Raw genomic sequence first — 19277 nt, 5'->3', positions numbered from 1 at the left:
CTGACACAGTTGCAGTGTCTCGTACTAGCACACTTGTTGAGCAATAAGAGAACTAAGTTGTACTTCAGCTCTGATTTATTTCAGACAGAGATTCACACAAATGGTACACCCACATAATTTCAGCAGGATCTTTGGGGCATCTTACCTCTCATTACACAGCACTGAAGTTTACATTGGCAACCATGAAAGGAAGAAGAAACAGCAATGCACAAGTCAGCTGTTTGGGAAGGAATTTCTCCCCGCTGAAACATGAATTTGCTGTAAAAAGACATCACTTTGGACTCCATCAGCCCTCATGCCCCTTTCCCTTTGAAGAGCCTCCATCCCTTCCCTTCCTCCAGCATAAAAGCCAGAGCTGAGCAGTGCAGAAGAGCTCTGGGAGTACCCGGTTTTACCCAACCCTCATTCTTTCAAGGTCACCAAAAGCAGAGAACTGCTCCATGGACATGGACTGGAGCTGCCCTCACCCCTCTACGTGGCAAAGGTGCACTTGCAGCAGGGAAGGTGCTGCCAGCCACTGGGCCACTTGAGGGACAGCACCGCCATCTTGACCTGCACTGCCATCCTGTCTCACTCTGAGGGCCCCTGAGGGCTTTATGAGGGGCTGAGCCCTGCTTGTGGTGCTGCCAGGATCTGTCTGACATCCAGATGCGACCTGTTGCTTTGCTTTTTCACAGGTGCTCAGAGGACTGCCTCAGTGATCTGTGAAAGGAGAAACCTCGCTTTCTCTCTCACTCACCCTCACGCTCAGAGGAGCGCTCCCAGCCTGCACCCAAGGGTCAGACCCTCCGGCTGCCCGTACCCTGCCCAGAGCCGGGATGCGGGATAATACCCCATCCTGGTTAACGAGGCCGTGCTGTGTCCTTACAGCCGTACCCGGGGGACAGCAGGTGCTGCGCAGCGAGGCACGGGCAGGACCCGGCCGCCCCTTCGCGCAGCCCCGACCGCAGCCGCGCCCCTCACGACTCGGCAGCGCGGCCCGGCGGCCATGACTGACCCGCTCCGCTCCCCGGCCCGGGGCTGCCCGCCCGGACTGCCCCCCCCCCCCACCCTCCCACCTCCTCGGCCACGCTTTCACGGCTCGGTTTGGCAGAGTCGGCCGAGCAGCTAATAACATAACAAGCCGGCTTTGATCAATCCGAACTAATTACCCCTCTTAATTAAAGTCTTTAGCGGTCTTGTCGGTGTTTTGGCAGGGAGCGGAGAGCAGCCTCGGGGACCTGTCCCCCCCTCCCCCGGCCCCGCGCGTGTGCGGACATTCATTTCCACCACCAGGTCAACGAACGCATCATTATTATTTGTCTTTTTTTTTTTTCTTTTTTTTTCTCACGTGCAAGAGTCAAACCGAAATTCCAATCCGTACACAGCGAAGCCGTTCTGTCCATATAGATACGACATTGAGGGATGGGGGCAGGAGGAACCTGCGGAGAAAACCCCGCGGGCGCCGGGGACGGGCAGGGGCCGCGCGTGGCATACATACATCGAAATAATTAAAGAGGTGCAGCATTCCCGGCCCGGGTAACACAGATCCCAAATAAATACAGCAGAAATTGGCTTGGCGCTTTTCTTTCTTTCTTTTTTTTTTTTTTTTTCTCCTTTCCAAACCATCTCTCCACCTGAGATGCGACAACGACCAAAAAAAAAAAAAAAAAAAAAAAAGTCTTTAAAAACAAAACAAAACAAAAAAAGAAAAGAAAAACCGAACCAACCAGTCCCATATAAATGTTAGTGGCGACACAGAGCATAACACACGGAACCGCTTAACGGGCGCATGCAGGGGGCGGGCGCGGGGCGCTCAGGGCTGCGCGGGGCCTGGGAGCAGCGGAGGCGGTGGATCGGGGCCGCCCAGCTCGGCCGGGGGCCGAGGCAGCCCCATGGCACTGTCGTGCAGCTTGCGGACGTGCTTCTTGAGGTCAAAGTTCCGACAGAAGCCTTTGCCGCAGGTGGGGCAGGTGAAGGGCTTCTTGTCGTTGTGGGTGTGCATGTGGAAGGTGAGGTTGTACACCTGGTGGAAAGCCTTGTTGCAGATATTGCACTTGAATTGCTTTTCCCCGCTGTGGGTCAGCTTGTGGTTTTTGTAGTTGCCTGAGGAAAGAAAGAAGAGGGGCAGGGTGCTGAGAGCCGGGTGCTGCGAGGGGAGGACAAGCAACCCCGTCCCGTCCGCAGAGCCCGGAGTTAGCAGGAAACGACAGCCCCCCTCCTAAAAACGCTTCTCCCCTCCCACGGCATCTCTGTCACAGACACGGAGGGAGTTATCGAGTAAAACAAAATCGCAAAAGAAAATAAACAAAACCGGCCAGAGCCCTCCCGTTAGAGCCGTGAGAACAACGACGGCTGCCGGCCCCGGCACTCGGGGCACAGGACACGCGGCCCCCGGCACCCCTACAAAACGAAACCCTAAGCTGGGGCTCATGGGGAACGGACGAGGGCTGGCGATACCTCGGAACGAACCTCAGTCTCCAATAACGGAATAAACTGAGAAATCCTCTTCCCACCCTCTCCCCACCGCCAGTGGTGCCGGGGCCCGCCGGTACCTTTCTGGTGAAACCCTTTGCCACAGAATTCGCAAACAAAGGGTTTGTAACCGGCGTGGATCCGCGTGTGCGTGTTCAGGGTCGAGCTCCGGTTGAAGGCTTTGCCGCACTGGTTGCACTTGTGGGGCTTCTCCTGAGGGGAAACAAACGCGGGTCAGGGCTTTGGGCTGTCTGAGTGTTAGTTTGGCTGTTTGCAGCTGGCAGCGGGGCTGAGATGCTCGGCGCTCCCCGCACTGCGCAGGGAGATCCGCCGTGCCCACACGGCAGAAACCAAACGAAATCACCCCAAAGCCGCGGGCTGAACCCCTCCAATCCCACTCCCGACCCGAGCCCCACCGTTCCGGGCCCCGCACGGCGCCGATAACCCCGCAGTTGCGGTGAGAGAGCGCTCACCTGCGTGTGGATGATCTTGTGGCGGCACAGCGTGCTCGCCTGCCTGAAGCCCTTCCCGCAAACTTTGCAAACGAAGGGTCTGGCTCCCGTGTGCACCGGCATGTGGCGAGTTAGGTTATAGTGTGCATTGAATACCTTCAAAGTTAAAGCGGACAAAAGAGAAGAGCGCGGTTAGCGACCGAAGGGACTGCCGTCGTCTACAGAGCAGAGCGGAGAACGCGGCGGGGACGGGAGGGAGGCGGCGGGGCTCTACTTACCTTCCCGCAAACTTCGCACGTGAAAACTTTGGGCTTGCTGCTCGGCGAGCCGCGGCCGAACTCCGCGCTCTTGTAGGCGATCTTTTCCGAGAGGATCTGGGCACTCTCCTTCATGTAATGCTGCAGCTGTGCCTGCGACAAGTCCTTGAAGGCCACCCCGGCGGGGAACTTGTCGGCGGGCGGCAGCACCAGCTTGTTCCGCTCCGCCAGGTACGCCTTGGGCTGCGGCTGCAGCGGGGAGCTGAGGAAATAAGAAGCCACCGGGTGGATGTTGACACCGGAGGCCGGGTGACAGGGGCCGTCGCCTCGGTTGAAATAGCACAGGGCTCCCATGGCGTGGAAGGAGGAGTGATTGACCACTCGGGGTCTTACCAGTTTGTACTGCTGCAAGGGCAGGGCGTCGCGGGGGAAATCTCCTTTCAGGCTCAGGGCACAGTTCAAGAGATCGCCGCAGCTGAAGGAGGGCGAGGAAGAGGAGTCCAAGGGCGCCTTCCTGGGCTCCGCGCCCGCCGCTTTGCCCAGGGGGTCGTACGCCACCGGCACGAAGGGGATCATGCAGGGGATGGAGGAGCCGAGGTGCAGCGGGTGCTTGGCGTCGCCTTTGGCCGCGGAGCCGTGCAGGAGCTGCGGGACGGGCACGGAGCGGGGCTCGGGCGTCCGCGCCATGATGCGCTCGATGGAGAAGGCGAGGGGCTTGGGCGTGCCGATCATGGTGCTCCTGGCAGAAAGGCTTTCTCTCGCAGAAGGAGCCGCGAGGATTTTGGTCGCCGTGTGATGGCCACTATTGTCCATGGTTGGCTCCCGTTTGTTCGCCCGCTTTGAGCCGCTTTGGTAGACGCCTCTTTTTTTTTCTCTCCCCCCCCTCTCTCTGTCACTCTCTGCCCCTTCTCTCGTCACCGGTCCGCACGCACGGGGAGCGGCCGCCGCCGCACCGGCGGAACCAGCTCAGCGCGGCGGACTCAGGCCAGCCCATCGCGGCGCACTTTGGCGCACCAATGACTCGGGACAATCGCTGCTTATTTCTATCAATAGAAAGTGTTGTGTCAATAACGCAGCCGAGATCTCGCCAATCGTTAACTTCCAAGAGGAGAAGGTAAACTAGATAATTGCTCAATTCGCTTCCAACAGTCAACAGGAAAAGTTTTTGCCCCCCCAGCAAGCGGCTACTTTTCATTGGCGCCCGCGCCTCCCCCGCCCCGGGAAGGAGGCGGCTCTCGCTCCGCGCCCCTCTCCCCTCTCTTTCCTTCTCTCTTTTTTTTTTTCCTTTTTTTTTTTTTTTTTGTTATTATTATTATTATTATTCTCAATCTGCTTAACCAGGCTTTAGAGGCCAAGCAAATCCGAGATCAATTTTCTTGTTTGGCTTTAAGTGACATCATCTAAAATCATTGTCCAAGTGCTAAATAGCGATGTGAAACCCAATTCGAGGGCAGGCGCCGGGCTGTTTGTCACACGAGGCGCTGCGAAGGAGCGATGCGAGGGGAAGCGCTCGGTTCTTGCCACTTCCCAGCCCGAGCTCTCTTTGTGCGTGGGTGTGTGTGCGGCTGGGAGCGGGAGGGAGACGGCTGTGCTGCTCCTGGGGCCTCTCCGAGCTGCTCGCTGCTCTCACTAAGGGGATCGGGCGGCGGAGAAGCCTTCGGGAAACGCAGCGAAGGAGACAGAGGGAGAGCGGCGTGGGGCGGCAGGGAGGTCCCGGCCGCGTCCCTCAGGCGCTGAAAAGGATGAACGGAAGCCTGGGGCTGGAGGAGAAGGGACAGGCGGGAGGATGGGGTGCCTCCAAGATCTGAAACACCATACACATCTTATTAAATATGCACCCAGTGTGCACGCGAGTTCCTTTATAAATATATCGTAACCGTCTGTAAATCACGCACATGCAACACAAATACCAAAACCTCTGGATCAGTATGGAAATACCAAGAAACACATAGCACACACACATCGCTTTTATGTATACACACTCACACATGTAAAATACACTGTCTATATATATATATCTATGTACAGCCAGCCGGGTGACCCCCCCACGTGTTTCAGCAGGGCTCGGCTCGGCGGCCCAGTTCCGGACGGGCAGCCCCAAGGCCGCAGTTTCAGCTCGCAGCGAAGCGGGCGGTCGAACAAGGACGGCCGTGGGGAAAGTGCTTTGTGTCTTCGCCCCCGTCCCACCCCCTTCACTCCCCCAAAACGAAGCTCGAGTACAGAACAGGCTCCCGATCCGTCTGTCACTGGGCTGTTCTCAAGTCCCCGGGAGCAGCCGAGCCCTCTGGCTGGAGCTCTCCGTTCCAGCAGCCCTCAGGACCGGGGCTCGGCGGCACCCTACTGCCGAAGGCGCCGGGATCTGGGAGCTCGCGTCCGGGCCGCTGCCGCCCCGGGTCCTTGCCGGATGAGGACACACAGCGACTGTCGCACGACGGCATCTCCGGCTCTGGGCTTGCTGGGAGACGGGGACGCGGAGGAAGAAATGCGGCACAGAGCATCGCTCCTCTCGCCCTCAGCGTCCTGCCCATCCCCTCGGGACGCGGCCGGGGGACAGTAGCTCAGGGAGCTCCCGGCTGAGGACGAGCCCAGGGCGGCGAAAGAGCAAGCGCTGCGCCGAGCCGCGCCTCGGCCGCTTCTGCTCCGCTCCGGCCCTCCCGGCAACACGGACGGAAGGATCGGGCCGCACCGCCCCTTACCTGCTGCTTCCCTCAGCGGCAGCCCCGACCCGAGCCCGGTGTCACGGTGTCACCGCGCGGAGAGCAGGGGGCTGCGGCCGGGCAGCGCTGTCCTCCCGGTGCCCGCCGGAGGAAAGTGTCCTCCTTCAGAGCAATTTACATTTAATTCAATCGAGGCAAATTTCCTCTTGATTGGTGCTGAAGGAGGGAATTATTGTTGAGTGGGTTTTAGAGGCTTCAAATCCGATATACTTAATATGTTAACAGCTTGCTTTTAACTGGTCTTTTTGGGATTGACTTTTTGACATGTGGCTGAAAGTAAAATATGTAGAGTCATTCGAGCGGGGTAAATATCCCAAAGCAGCAATTACGGCCCCGCCACTGCAATTACAGCGGCCTCGGAACGCGGGAGAGACCCTGCGAGAAGCGGGGCTGCGGTTATTCGTTGCTTCCTTACGGATGTGCCTCCCTTTCTTACCACAGCACGCAGGAAAACTTCTCTTCATAACGAATAATTGCATAGCTGTCTAAAAACATTTTATTTACATTTATTACTATTATTTATTTTTCGGAAGACACCGTCTCCCGTCTCAGAAGCGGAGTTTGGCTGGTGCTGGAACTGCCTGCGGTACAGACACCGCAACATCGGTGCCGAAGCCCATTTCCAGCCCCGTCCCGAACCTTCCTTCGCGCTTAGGACCGTTCCAGCGCCTCTCCCTCCCGTCCCTCCGTTGCGCTATTCCCGAGGCGGCGGCTTCACCGCTTTTAGCGGTGCTTGAGGAACCCCCGCCCGGGGCCGTTCCGTTCCGCTGCTCGGATTCCGGCGGCTCGCAGCGATCCCGGCACCGGGCGGGGGCTCCCGAGTGCCAAAGGGCCGCGACAACGAAGGGCAAAAGTTTGGCCTCGAGTTGATTTCGCGTTGCGCCCGGGGAAGCTGCTGTTCTCTTTTTCCCCGTAATCGGTTTTGTGTTTCATTCGCTCCTAAGCTATGTTCTTGATATTGCTCACTTGCATTATGATCACAACGTATCTCTCCGCGCTCTCAAAATCTGAGTCAGCGGCGAATTCATCTCTGCGTCGGGATTATTCCAATCCGCTCCCAGAGGCGATTAGAGGGAGGTAAAATACCGCCCAAAGCCTAATCTTTAATTTTTTCCTCCTTAATAAAATGAATAATTCCATTGAGTTTCTAAGTAAAAAATGAATTGAAAAGGATAATAACTTCGCCAACCTTCTGTTGCGCGCATTAAGCTCTGCCTGGAAGTGTTTTACCGGGCTGCAGCGCGGGGCCGCCGCTGCTCCCGCGGGCGCTCTTCATTTCTGCTCTCGGAGAAGCGCAGAGGTTACGGACGATGCCTCCGCCGGAGGACCCGACTGTTATTAAGAATTCTACCGTCGAGGTCCGTTTCCAGCGCCGGGGCCGTTCTCCCTGCATAGCGGTCCCCGCCGCCCGGCTTTGCGAAGTGGCGCCCGCTCGGCCCGGGTCAGAGGCTCCCAACAGCCCTCACGTTCTGCGGACAGCCGCTCCGCAGCCCGCGGTCCCCGCCACAGGGAACCAACCCGGCTCGCGGTCTCTGGGAGCCGGCCCTGCCCGCGGGGCTGCCCCTCGCTCAGTCCGGGACTCCCGTGCTGCGTTTTGAAGGGCGACCGAAACGCAAGGGAATGGAAAGCGGGGGACCGGGCTCACCCGTCGGGCGGCCGTGCCGTAGTGTCACGGGGCCATCCCGGCCCCATCCCGCGGCGCACCCCGGGGTCAGGGCAGCGGGCTCCGGTTGGTCGGGGCCGGACTGCTGCGGGTTTCCATCGGCATTTTCTCAAAAATCGGAATAATAATATATATACATATATTTGCCTACTTTTTACGTGCTTACTTTTTGAATCTCCGCACAGTCTCGCTGTGCAGTGAGTGTGAGTCGGCGTCCCTCTGGGTAAGTTCCACCGCGAGGAGCAGGATAAAATACTGCCGTTTGTAACTGAATCCATCACAAAAGAAAACCCGTTGACACCGACCCGACAAGTGTTCTTGGAGGTAAAACAAAGTGTCACATTACGGTACGACTCACGCAGGCCCCTCTAAACCGACGACCGAACCGGGGCAAAAGGAGCCTTTCCGCGCAGGAAGCCCTTAACCACAGCTTCCCGAAGTTGGCGCTGACCCCGCCGAGCGCTCCCGGCCCCGCGATCCCCGCGGGCGGCTCCGAGCGCAGCGGTCTCCCCGCTCATCCCGGCGCCGTGTCCGGGGGGACGGCGGTGCCCGCGCTCCGAGGCCCTCGGTGAGAGTGGCGGGGAGGGGCCAGCGGCAGCTGCCACCGTGAGTGACACCTCCGCACTTGTTCCTTTCCCAGTCCAGCAGCGGTTAGCCCCGTTCCTGCTAAATGAGCGCCTCGCGCTCTTTGACTCGCGGAAGCTGTTTAATGTTAAGATTCCTGAACAGGATCGGGAGCAATTAACTTATTCTTTCTTGTTTGTTTGTTCGTTTGTTTGTTTCTCCTGGCGTGTTAGGAGCTAACCTGGAGCAAAGCGAAGTGCTGCTCGGCTGCGCGGAGGCACTGCGCTGCGTTGCCAGCATCGCACTCGGTGAGCGGCAACAGGAGGGTTGGTGCAGGGCTAACCCCCGCTCCCGTGATCCCGGCTGGGAGAGAGCTAGAAGCCAACTGAGAAGGGTGAGAACAATAACAAAATAATCAGAAAAACAGTAAAATACACCACAGCAAAACGCCCCGCTGCTGGACGGCGCTCCGCTGCGCCCGGCGGTGCCGCCCGGGGACACGGGCACAGCCTCGGGAGCAGCACCGCCCCTACGGCCAACGCCCGAGGGTGGGTTTGTCTCCGTCAGAACGAGGGCCCCACGCCCAAGGGAGCCCGAGGGGCGCGGAGCTGCGCTGCCCATCTCTTTTTCTGTCGTTCGACACCAAACGAGTTCCGCTCTCCCTTCGGGACGCGGGGTCCCCCGTTGCTGCCCCGGTGCTCCCGTTTACCGACAGTCGCTTGGCTGAAGGGCTCCGACTCCGCCCGATTTCCCCTGGGGCAGTAAGCGGAGAGGTGCGCTGCCCTCGCACCGCGCTCTGCTCGTTCCCAGCCCCTTCTGGGCCACCAACACGCAGAGAGCTAAACGGAATGAAACCGCTCCTTCCTAAGCCCACCCGGCACTTAGGGCGGGCAGAGACTGCCCGGAGCCCCCCCGGCTCTTCTCGACGCCCGCACACCTTGCGGGGAGGTGGGTTAAACCTGCATTACAAACGTACGTAGAGGGGGAACCTTGTGTCCCTGTGTGCCTGCGAGACTGTCACACAGATACTGGCCTTCTTAAGCCTGGTGTTGGTTCCAGGTTCACAAATCCAGTTACTAAGAAAATATGTGAGTTGATAAGAAGTAGAATGACCTTTATGATGCTGTCATTTCAGTACCTGCCTTCCTGTGATGGGTGCTGTGCTGCCTTGCTAATAATAACTTACCACATACTTCACATCTGAGTTAATTTTTGGAAAATCACAAACATCTCATAACCTCTTCATGGTTACATCATCTTCCATTTCTTCGTCTTTTAATTTGTGTTTCCCCCCCCACACACACACTATTTCTTGACTCACCTCTGTCTTACTGACAGACAAATCAAGCAAGTAGTGCACGCGAATGAAATTGTACAGCCAAGTGCTGGATGCCTGCGTGATAGATGCAGCATGCACCACAAAATTGGAGCAACTCAATCCCACTGCAAAACACAAAATTCATAGATTTTTTTTTCCCCTAAAAATGATGTCAGAGCACAGGGAGAGTCAGTGCTCCCTGAAGGACAAGGAGCTGGGGGGGCTTTAGGCTGGTGGAGCAGGATCCCACCAACCAATTCCAGCACCCACAGGGAGGTAGCAGGGCAGGCTGGGCAGGGGGAAGGCACTGAGCTCAGCCGTCCAGCAGGTCTCTGATGGCCAGGCAGGGCTGAAGCCAACCCACAGCTCAGGGGCTGTAGATCCAGCATTTGTCTCTATGTGGTCTGTGATCTAGGGCAGCACTCAGTGCAGGACCCTGTGCTGAGCTGGGTCAAAGTCCTTGGCAGAAGGTGAGAGTCCAGGTGAGATCAATCAGGACCCTTACAGCTCGTTAGTCCTCTTGACAAGTGGAATTTCAATAACCTACTCTATAGGTTGTGTTTTCTTCTCTGCCCAAACAAGCAGGGAAGGAGAGTTGTCAGAATTACTAAGAAGACTTTCTGAGTGTGGCGACGACTTTTTACAGAGGACAGACTCACTGAGTGCTGTTTCCCACAGTGCTTTTGGCTATCAGGGCTGGCAGATGGGTTCCAGTCCTGGGTTCTGCCAGAGGAGAGCTGAGCCCATCTCCCCCCAGGCTGTGTTGAGAGCAGCCACTCCTGTCCCTTGGTTCTAGCTCTTACTCCAGATTGTTAGTGACACTGCCAGTGATGCTGTTAGTGACTGTTAGTGACTTATTGAGAACAGTGTCCAGTATTGGCACCGCTTCCTTCCCTTGTGACATCTCAGACTTAAAGCTCTCCTCGTGTCTCCACTGGAGAATGCCCTCAGCCCCATCTATTGGGATGAGGGTGCAGGGAACTGGGAAACTCCTGTGGGCCCCTTAGCTAGCAAAGCACAGCTTTTGGCTTTGGGCAGGTGCTTGGGATATTTCACAGACAATTTATTGCCTCCTTGTGTCGCTGGCTGCCTGCAGGAGGCTCAGCTCTGTGTAGATGCCCCTGCCTCAGTCTGGAGGCCTCAGCCACCATCATGGGGCCAGAGCGGTGAGTCTGCCCTGGTCTATTCACAATGGACACCTCTGTGGGTCTCAGGAGGGTAATGGTGGGAGAGAGGAGGACAAGCAGTGACATCTTTGCCAAGGTAAGCTCCCTCTGGCCTTTATTGGGCTGGAAGCTGGGCACTACACTGGGTGTCCTGGCTTCTTCCAAGCCCTGATGTAGGTCGCAGCCAGGCAGGCTCTCCCTTCAAATGCTTTCAGGCACTGACAGTTTTTGGATGTGGGAGCAGGGAAAGCCTGGAGTAAATGCTAGCAAAGTCCAAGCCAGCACACCCACCTAGGTGCCTGGGGATGGTGAAAAAAGCTGCCAAGGCTCCTTGTGGTCTTTAGGCCTGAGCTTAGCAAAACTGGCAACATGAATGAAAAGAGATGTAAGGGACCTGCTCTGCAGCAATCACCTCCCACCCTCCTGCTCCTTGAAACGCACCTTGCAACCCAGAGAGGATGGTAGGAGTGGGACACTACAACCTCAGCCCTTCCAGTCTCAAAGTCCTATAGCCTGCTTGCCTCAGAGATCCTCAGTAAGTCCATCAGCAAAGACCCTCTCTTCAAGCGTAACTCCAGGGCTCGATAAAAAGCTCAGCATCCCTTCAGGTATAATTCTATTCTGTGTTCTCTCGTATTCTGTCTACACAAAACTAGGAATCAGTAATGTTCTCTCTTGAAACAAAACTAAAACCAAACAAACCTGAGTTTTTTACCACTTGTGAGTTTGGGTTTAAAAAAATTTGAATTCTTTCTATCTCACACTGAAGGCATAGGAAAATGGACAGCGAGCACTGTCTGTTCATCTATCAGTAAGGGTTTTTGTTTGCTTCTCTTCTTTACAAAGCCATCGTGACCCTGGATATTTGTACTCCAAATAAATATGCTATATAAACCATGTGATAAACCACCCTATACACAAAATATGATCCTTCAAAAAAGCTAATTCTCTTGAGGAATCCATATGACAATTCAAATGGTTTGAAATATTGAAAACATATTTTAATTGTAGAATTCTATACAAACTTGGATAAATACAGAAGTGTTCACGACAAAATGTGTTCTTATTGCCTGAATTTTTTCACAGAAATAGAAACATTGATGGCAAGCTTACTGACATCCAACACGATATCTTTAAACTTGCAAAATGAATAGACACAACGGCACTCCTAAGTAGTGTGTATGGGTTTGACTGTCCTTGAAGTCCTACCACTTACATACCAACCTTAAGATACAAAGAACCTAAATTAAAATTTTTAATGCACGTCACATAATAACGCAAAATAAAGTACACACACACACGAAGTAAACAAAGTGTCATCCTGAAAAGACACTATTTACTTTTTTCTTTTACCTAGGGCAGACTTATTCTGAGCATGATTTCCTGTATAGTTGCGTTGTAAGTGAGGCACACATTTTGTTTTCTGCACAGGACATCAATATTCGATGGAGATACAAGAACAAATGGTAACAAACAAAAGGGGAGGAAACATAATCACAAGTGGAACTCAAACTCCATGCCGGTGTTCTTGCAGCCCTAAGCAAAGCTATACATTAAAATATGCTACAACCTTTGTTCTCAAAGAGTCCTTGGCACTTTTCCTCTGATAATCTTACTTTCAGTGTTTTAAAAAGTGAGCAAATTACATTTCTGCGCCTATGTCATAAGGCAAAACTATAAACGCAACTACAAGGACAAGTTACCAAAAAAATCCTAAACCAAAGACAACCCCCCCCTCAAACCACCAACCCAGCATTCCAAACACGTGGTGAAACGCTATCATCCTTCTTCTTCATCACTGTCTTTCATCGTAATGCCCTGAAGTCCTCCTGCGTCTGTGACTGAGACGGTGGCTTCCTCCACGGTCAGACGGCTGTGGACAGTGTCATAGGTTTTACTGTTCAGAGTTCCTTCCATCACACCTTGCAATCTGAAGTCTCGGTAGGTTTTCTGTGACAGAAATAAAACATCCTGAATTGGATGAGCCACCTTTTACTGCACACTGGTGATTTTGAGCATGCTAGCAGAGTAATGTCATTCCTTCTACATTTAAGGATCTAGAGTTTGCTAAAGATGTGTGTTGTTTTAGCTTCTGCACTGAGTGAGGTTTCTCTAAGTTTAACTTAAAAAAAAAATCATAGAATCATAGAATGGCTTGGGTTGGAAGGAATCTTTGAGATGATCTTGTTCCACCCCGCTGCTATAGGCAAGGACACTTCCCTCTAGACCAGGTTTTATACTAGTTTGAACTCTGTGAAAAGGATAGACTCAAAGTGACTTACTCAACTTGAAAATGCAGCAGTCAGTAACAGTGATTCTGGATCCACAGAAAACAATTCCAGCTACAACAAATCATCAACATTTTTCAAAGAACACTATTTGACAAGCTTTTGCTTGAGTGCTCAAGCCCACGAATATGTCAATGTTCTCTTTTTTTTTTTAATTGTTTGTCATCTTCTGTCTGTTGAGCACTATTTTGGAAAATAGAAATCTTTCTTGGGCATCAGTTTCTGCCTACATACACAAGTCCTCCATGGACACTTTCTACGTATTTGTCTAACAATGGTGCTGCCTTTGCTAATGACAGCAACAGCAGAAATACTGCCAATGGCTACAGAGCATAACATTTTGCAGGCATAACTTTGCATAAAAACATATATAAACAAGACCACTTTGTTTCACCTTAAGAACACAAAGAAAAGAGTCCTCAAGCCACACTTGGATGGTAATTTGCTTAGGACACTGTGTTTTGTACTATGGTTCTATAACTGTATTCAGACCTCTCAGTAACTTCTTTTTGTCTAATTTATACAATAAGAAGTCAAAAAGCTTTCTCACTGCATACTGCAATGTGAACCTGTCTACAGGTGGTTCTGTCATTTCACAGTAAATGTAGAAGCCTGACTTTCCTCAAACTATAATTTTATTTGCATTTATTTCTACATTTATGCACCAAAGGTAGAGAAATAGATTAAATCTTAAATCTTAGATTATAATCTATATTCTAAGATGTAAAAGTTTCTCAGGTGTCTACTGCAATCAATGTTAATTTACATACATTATAATACCTACAGTTTCAGACAAGTCTACATCTTTTTTTTTTTTTTTTTTTTTTTTTTTTTTGCCACTTGGCAAAATTTTGTTTCCTTGGTAAGCAGCCTTCCTATGAACCAGCAGGTATGATGTTTTTCTTTGATTATTCAGTGAGTGTTGGGAATAAAATGGTTTTATTTACTGATTATATATTCAGGTGAGCACATGGAGATCCACTTCTCTACCTTCCTTATTTTTTTATCAATAACATATTTGTAACCGCCTTTCCCAAGTTACCCTACAAAGTTTAAGAAGGATAAGCCTTTTACAACATGAGTTCTCAGTGTGTATGGAAGAGACTACTGGGAAAAAAAAATGGAAAATAATTAAGAGCTATCAGGACAATTCCTCTGCAGGAAGAGATTGTGCACAACTCCTAGAAAAAAAAAGAAAGGAGAAAAAAGCTGATCTTCTTTCACTCCATACTTCAAAGAACTGCAAAAGACACCTCTCAAAATGGGTAACGTTCAGCTGGGAGAATTTTTTTTTTTCTGTCGCTACATCTATGATGATTATTTAAACCTTGTCTGAATCTCTGAAACTGAGATTTATTTGACTTTCTCAGGTCAGCTTCAGAGTCAATGGATGCAGCTTATGTTTTGCTCACACACTTCTGTGAGTACTCTGCCTGGTCTTTTTCAAGTGCCACCATTGCAGTCCCTTTTTGTAACACTGAACATTCAATTTCCTTTTATGCTGTTAACAGGTCCTACAACAATTTCTTTCTGTTTTACAATGTATTCCTCCCATTCTTAGGCCAGCACTCTTGGGTTCAGTCATTGCTCTTCTCTTGACATACTTTTGCAGGATAATAATGTTCACTTCCAAGTTTAATTTTTCATTTCTTCCCAACTTCTCTCTTGGTCCTTGACCTTTCTTTAGGTTTCTGCATGTGTCTCAGACACCTAAAGATGCCTTTATGCAACATCCCTCCATCTTGGATCTAATGAGAACGAGCAGTTTTCCTCTGGCCATTCTTAATGATGCCACCACCTTCACTCTGTCCAAACATGGAACAATCACCCACCATTTCTTGACCTTAAGAATGACTTTTTACTTTTTTTTTAATTATTATTTTTTAAAATTTAAATATTTTCAAGAGCTGCTGAGACAACACAGACTACCAGTTTTGCCAAAGGCAAACAGAGTAATGCCTCCATTCGCTCCATGGTTTGGAAGAATCTGCCTGTCCTGATTGAGGCTGCTTCACTGAAAGCTTCTTATCCCAGTGGCTTATTTCCCAGTGGCCTCTGCACTGTGTTAGTTCTTCCAGTTCTGCCACCTTCCACAGGCAATCAAGGCTTTCTACCTTCCAGTACATTGACCAGAACACTGTCTACAACTAACATCACTTTCTTCAACCTACTGCATCCACAGATAGTGCTATGGAATAACACCTATGGAACATACATGCAAAGTAAACATGCATACAGGCACAGAAAGGCTACTACTGTAGCCATTGTGATCTCACTGCCACTGGAAGCATGCTTCATGTGAACGAAGCTAACCTGTGTGCCAGGCTGCAGAACCAAGGTCAGCTGCCTGTGCTGCTCATTCATCTCTACTTTACAATTAATGACTAATTATTTTCCTTTAAACTCTCAGGCTATATTTTACTGGTGTGCTTCAATCTGCTCATCTCACTGGGCACAGCTTGTTTCCCGCTACTTGAGAAGAGCCTTACACCTTTCATAAAAGCCATTAATTCCAGCCACAAACAGCAAACTGCTTTTGCCATTTTGGCATGCAATAAAATGAAGAGCCCAATCCTATTCCCAGGGATATTGGTCAAAGTCAGAAGCAGCAAAGCTGAGCTTGGGTGGCTCAGGGAGGCATAATATTATTATTATGACTTTCTCTCTTTTCTTCCTCTCCTTTTTCTTCATCATCATCATCATCTCCTCCTCCTTTAAAACCAGTGAATCCTGAAAATTCCAGTTGCAATGCTAGTGCTTACAGGTCAAAATTCTTCCAACTTAACAGTCTTGCATGAACTTCACTAGAAAGTCATTCGGAGAAATGGAGGTTGTCATTGACAGCAGGCGCTTCTTATTGCACATTCACACACATAACAAAGATGTTCAGATTTAAACAAGACAGAACTTAAAGGAAAAAGTTCTGAAATGGCTTTCTATCTCTTTCCTAAGGGTATTAACTAATATTTTAAAAAGTGAGTCACAAAGGAACTTTCTTTTATGGTAAGGTAGCCCGTAATTGCCCACTGCAAACTCTTTCGCACTTCACTCAGAAAAATTTTGCGTTGGCTGGTGTAAATGACATGAGTGGACTGGAGGAACTGGTATTTCAACTGATACTGATGCCAGAGCATGAAAGATTAAAAAATAGCATCTAATGTATTGAATATTGTTTTTCATTTGAACCTGGTAATCACATGCGCCTAAGAAAAAGAACGGTTATTTTTTCAGAGTACGGAAAAAATGGAGAAAAACAGCTTTTGTGATTATTACAGTAAAATAATAACAACAAAAAAAAATCAGTACAAACAATGATTTATTAAGAATACTGTATAGTATTATTGAACAGCTAGCAGAAACCTGCATAAACATTCACAGGAATTGTCACTGAGGCCAGGATGGTTGAAAATTCTTAGTGCACATAAAAATTAACATTAGAAGTTTTAATAAACTGTTTTTCTTCTCAAATTTGTATCAACTGTGGGGGAAAAAATGGCAAAACTACAAAAATCAATGGCTCTATTTCACAATTTTCAACTTTTTGGGTGACCCATATATCATTGCTAATGCATCCTCACTTCACTCAGTGTAACTCAAATACGTTTTATTTACCTTAACGATCTTGATGAGAGTCTTCAGCTGGTAGATGTGAAGCTGAAGGTCTAATCTATCAGCCAACCACATACATATGACCTTCATGGAGCCGCTATACCATTGCTGAAAAATAAGATAAAAAAAAAAAAAAAAAAAACAAACACCAAACAACCCTGAATTATTCATTTAACAGATTTGGTAATGAGAGGTAATAAAACACTTTGAAATGATCACAGATCAGCACTTGAAGTCAACAATCATATAATTTCCCATTAAGAGAATTGCACGGGTCAGCAGGAAATCAGATGATTGACCCAGACTGTTCTTTGCATGAATTAGCAACTGCTATTTTATTTTTCAACTATAATATTTTCAAGCAAAATAGTGTTATGTGCTCAGCTACCTGACAGTGAGAATCTTCATTAAGTACACACTTATACGAGATAAACAGCAAGGGAAAAACAGGTAGGTTGACATCCTGGGAAAGATTTTGCTACACTTAGATTTTCTGATACAAACCAGAAAACAGCATCAAACAGAATAATGACTCTGATTTCTTTAACATCTTTTATTACGGAACATTTTCATTAATACGGAGAAATTGTATTTATGTGGGGTCAAAACAAGCCTTCATCCCTCTAAAAATCAACACATTCCGGTTTTATGTTAATCACCGATTATAAATGCAGCCTACCTTATTTCCTTTTTATATCGAAGGCATGGGCATGCTTTCACTCAAAGCTCCACAAATGGCTGTGGCAAGAATGAGCTCTCTGCTGCTGGTGTCTATGTTACCGCAAAAAAATGCTCGGATCTAAATAGCTACTATAGAAGTTCTTCCCCATTAACTGGATTACAAGAGATTTTACTAAACTTAGTTGCAGCCATTTGCCTCCCCCTCCTGTAAAATACCAACCAGATGTCATTTAGTCAAACTGTAAAAAGAAAGGGATTTTTTTTTTCATTTTAGCAGTGAGATTAGAAGAGTTTGTGTCGTAGCTCGGTTTCTACTCACATTCCCCACAGGGAAGAGGCTTACGTCCTTTTCTAATGTGATTTCCCATGTCTTTAGAAAAAACATAGGTATGCAAAAAAGAGAAATTTGGCATTCTAAAACACAGCCTTTTTACAAGGTATGCCTCGCAAACTAATTAAAAAGAAGGCGCTTACACGTCTCGTTAGCCATTTCTACACTCACGAATAAAATAAAATACAGAAGGAAAACAGGGAGGATAAATCACTTGTACAGGAAGTAACAGAAAATAAAACTAGAATTCTTCAATCAAAAGAAAAGCTGCCTGGGAAAAGATTTAAATACTATAAGTACATATAAATACTTTTTATTTACTGGAAACAAAGTCTCATTTCATCGTAGCCATCAATTTTATGGTAAGTTTGAAATAAGAAAGAAGATTTTCATGTAATACTGACTTCTATTTCTATTTAATGTGTTCAAATATGTTTTAATTATAAACCAATGGAAGTAAATTACGTTTTCTCCAATTTACTTACTGTCTTATGGCAGTAAAGTGAGCAAACGCCATGCGCACCTTCAGCCGCACAGTGCACATTTCATAAAAGTGATTTGTTTTACTAAGTAAAATATGGAACCGATATGTATAATACTGGTTTTTAATCCCTGATTGGCATTCTCATGCGATCTGTATTATTTCACGGGTTACACGCATGCTTGTTTTGCTTTCCTTCATATGTACCTGCAAAATATTTTTAATGTGTCAGAGTTGTTAGGAAGTGGCGGCTCTGAGATGACAGGTGTTGTGCGCATACAGATGTCTGGAAAACAATATACAGTTGAGCTGATTCACTCCATGAACTCTATTGATCTAATCAACATGAGAATTTGTATACCAAGCATTCTGCCTTTGTCTGCAGAGAGCTGAGCCCCAACTATTATATTATCGCTAAGACTCTAGAGTCGTTGATAATAATCAATGCAGAGAGGATGATTTTAGTAGTAGTGTTTTCTCAGCAAAGATATTCTGCTATTAAAAAAAAAAAAAGAAAAGAAATCCAGTAACAGCTACAGTGTGTTTGTTTTGCAACAAACGAGTGGCGGAAAGCAGAAGAGATGGAAGTTGCTCATACGATCAAACTCCAGGCAGGGCTGAAAATCCCATCACCGGTTGCCCCCACTGACACATCACTGAGCACAGACCCAGGCCCCGTTTCCTGGCTAACTGTGTTTTAAAGCCCAGACAGATAACTTAATTAAGACAGATGCAGTTCAAATTAGACTCTCCATATACATCTCTGATATACTTCTTTGTGCTGAGAAGAAAGCTAAGAAATTGAAGGGGAGTAATTTTGCTTCTCAAATTTGTGAGTTAGATAACATAGCACGTTTTCCTGACTACTCTTACTACATTAAACTGTGAGTAAAAATGGTTAATTCAATGACTGTGAAGTGATACTATGGTACTTTGCTCCTCTGAACACATACACTGCACAGAAAAAAGAAAATAAGAATTGTTAGAAAAATATGCACTCTTATTTTGAAGACTTATTTTAAATAAAAATCCAATCACGTGTATTTTTTGTGTTCTCCTAGAGAGAGGTACTTATGGTCAGAATTCCCATTCACTACTGGCCTTATACCTCCGAGTGTTGTGCACTCGGGCAGACCGAAGCTGCAGGAGCATACATGTGCTGCACTTCCTAAGAAAAAAGGTAAATATCTCACTGTTACTTCTGTTGGAGTCTGCTAAAACACACAGCACTGGTGATGTCTCTCAGAGGTGGACTCCAAGGGCACACGTTCTGACAACCTTGAGAACGTCTGAGAG

At 48.8% G+C, this 19277-nt stretch overlaps 2 protein-coding genes across 13 annotated transcripts in view; both read right to left on the bottom strand.

Annotated features, from left to right (window-relative positions):
• Window positions 1–1282: 1282 nt before the first annotated feature.
• Window positions 1283–4211, bottom strand: FEZF1 (FEZ family zinc finger 1). Its single transcript, XM_085216798.1, has 4 exons — window positions 3185–4211; window positions 2928–3062; window positions 2535–2667; window positions 1283–2085 (listed from the first exon to the last, which is right to left on the bottom strand). Exons 1-4 carry the CDS (start codon window positions 3974–3976, stop codon window positions 1796–1798), a joined length of 1350 nt encoding a protein of 449 aa, XP_085072924.1. The 5' UTR covers window positions 3977–4211; the 3' UTR covers window positions 1283–1795.
• A 7359-nt stretch (window positions 4212–11570) lies between these two features.
• The window catches only part of CADPS2 (calcium dependent secretion activator 2), a 299343-nt gene continuing 291636 nt past the window's right edge, over window positions 11571–19277 (bottom strand). For all 12 annotated transcript variants that reach the window (XM_085218528.1, XM_085218565.1, XM_085218536.1 and 9 more), the window contains 2 exons: window positions 16492–16596; window positions 11571–12541 (listed from right to left, as the gene is read on the bottom strand). In XM_085218528.1, the coding sequence (XP_085074654.1) occupies window positions 12371–12541; window positions 16492–16596 (276 nt within the window). In that variant the 3' untranslated portion in view covers window positions 11571–12370. The remainder of the gene's footprint in view (window positions 12542–16491; window positions 16597–19277) is intronic.

This window comes from Meleagris gallopavo, chromosome 1, assembly GCF_905368555.1.
Source record: "Meleagris gallopavo chromosome 1, MGAL_WU_HG_1.1, whole genome shotgun sequence".
Taxonomy (NCBI): domain Eukaryota; kingdom Metazoa; phylum Chordata; class Aves; order Galliformes; family Phasianidae; genus Meleagris; species Meleagris gallopavo.
This window is presented reverse-complemented; position numbering and strand designations above follow the sequence as displayed.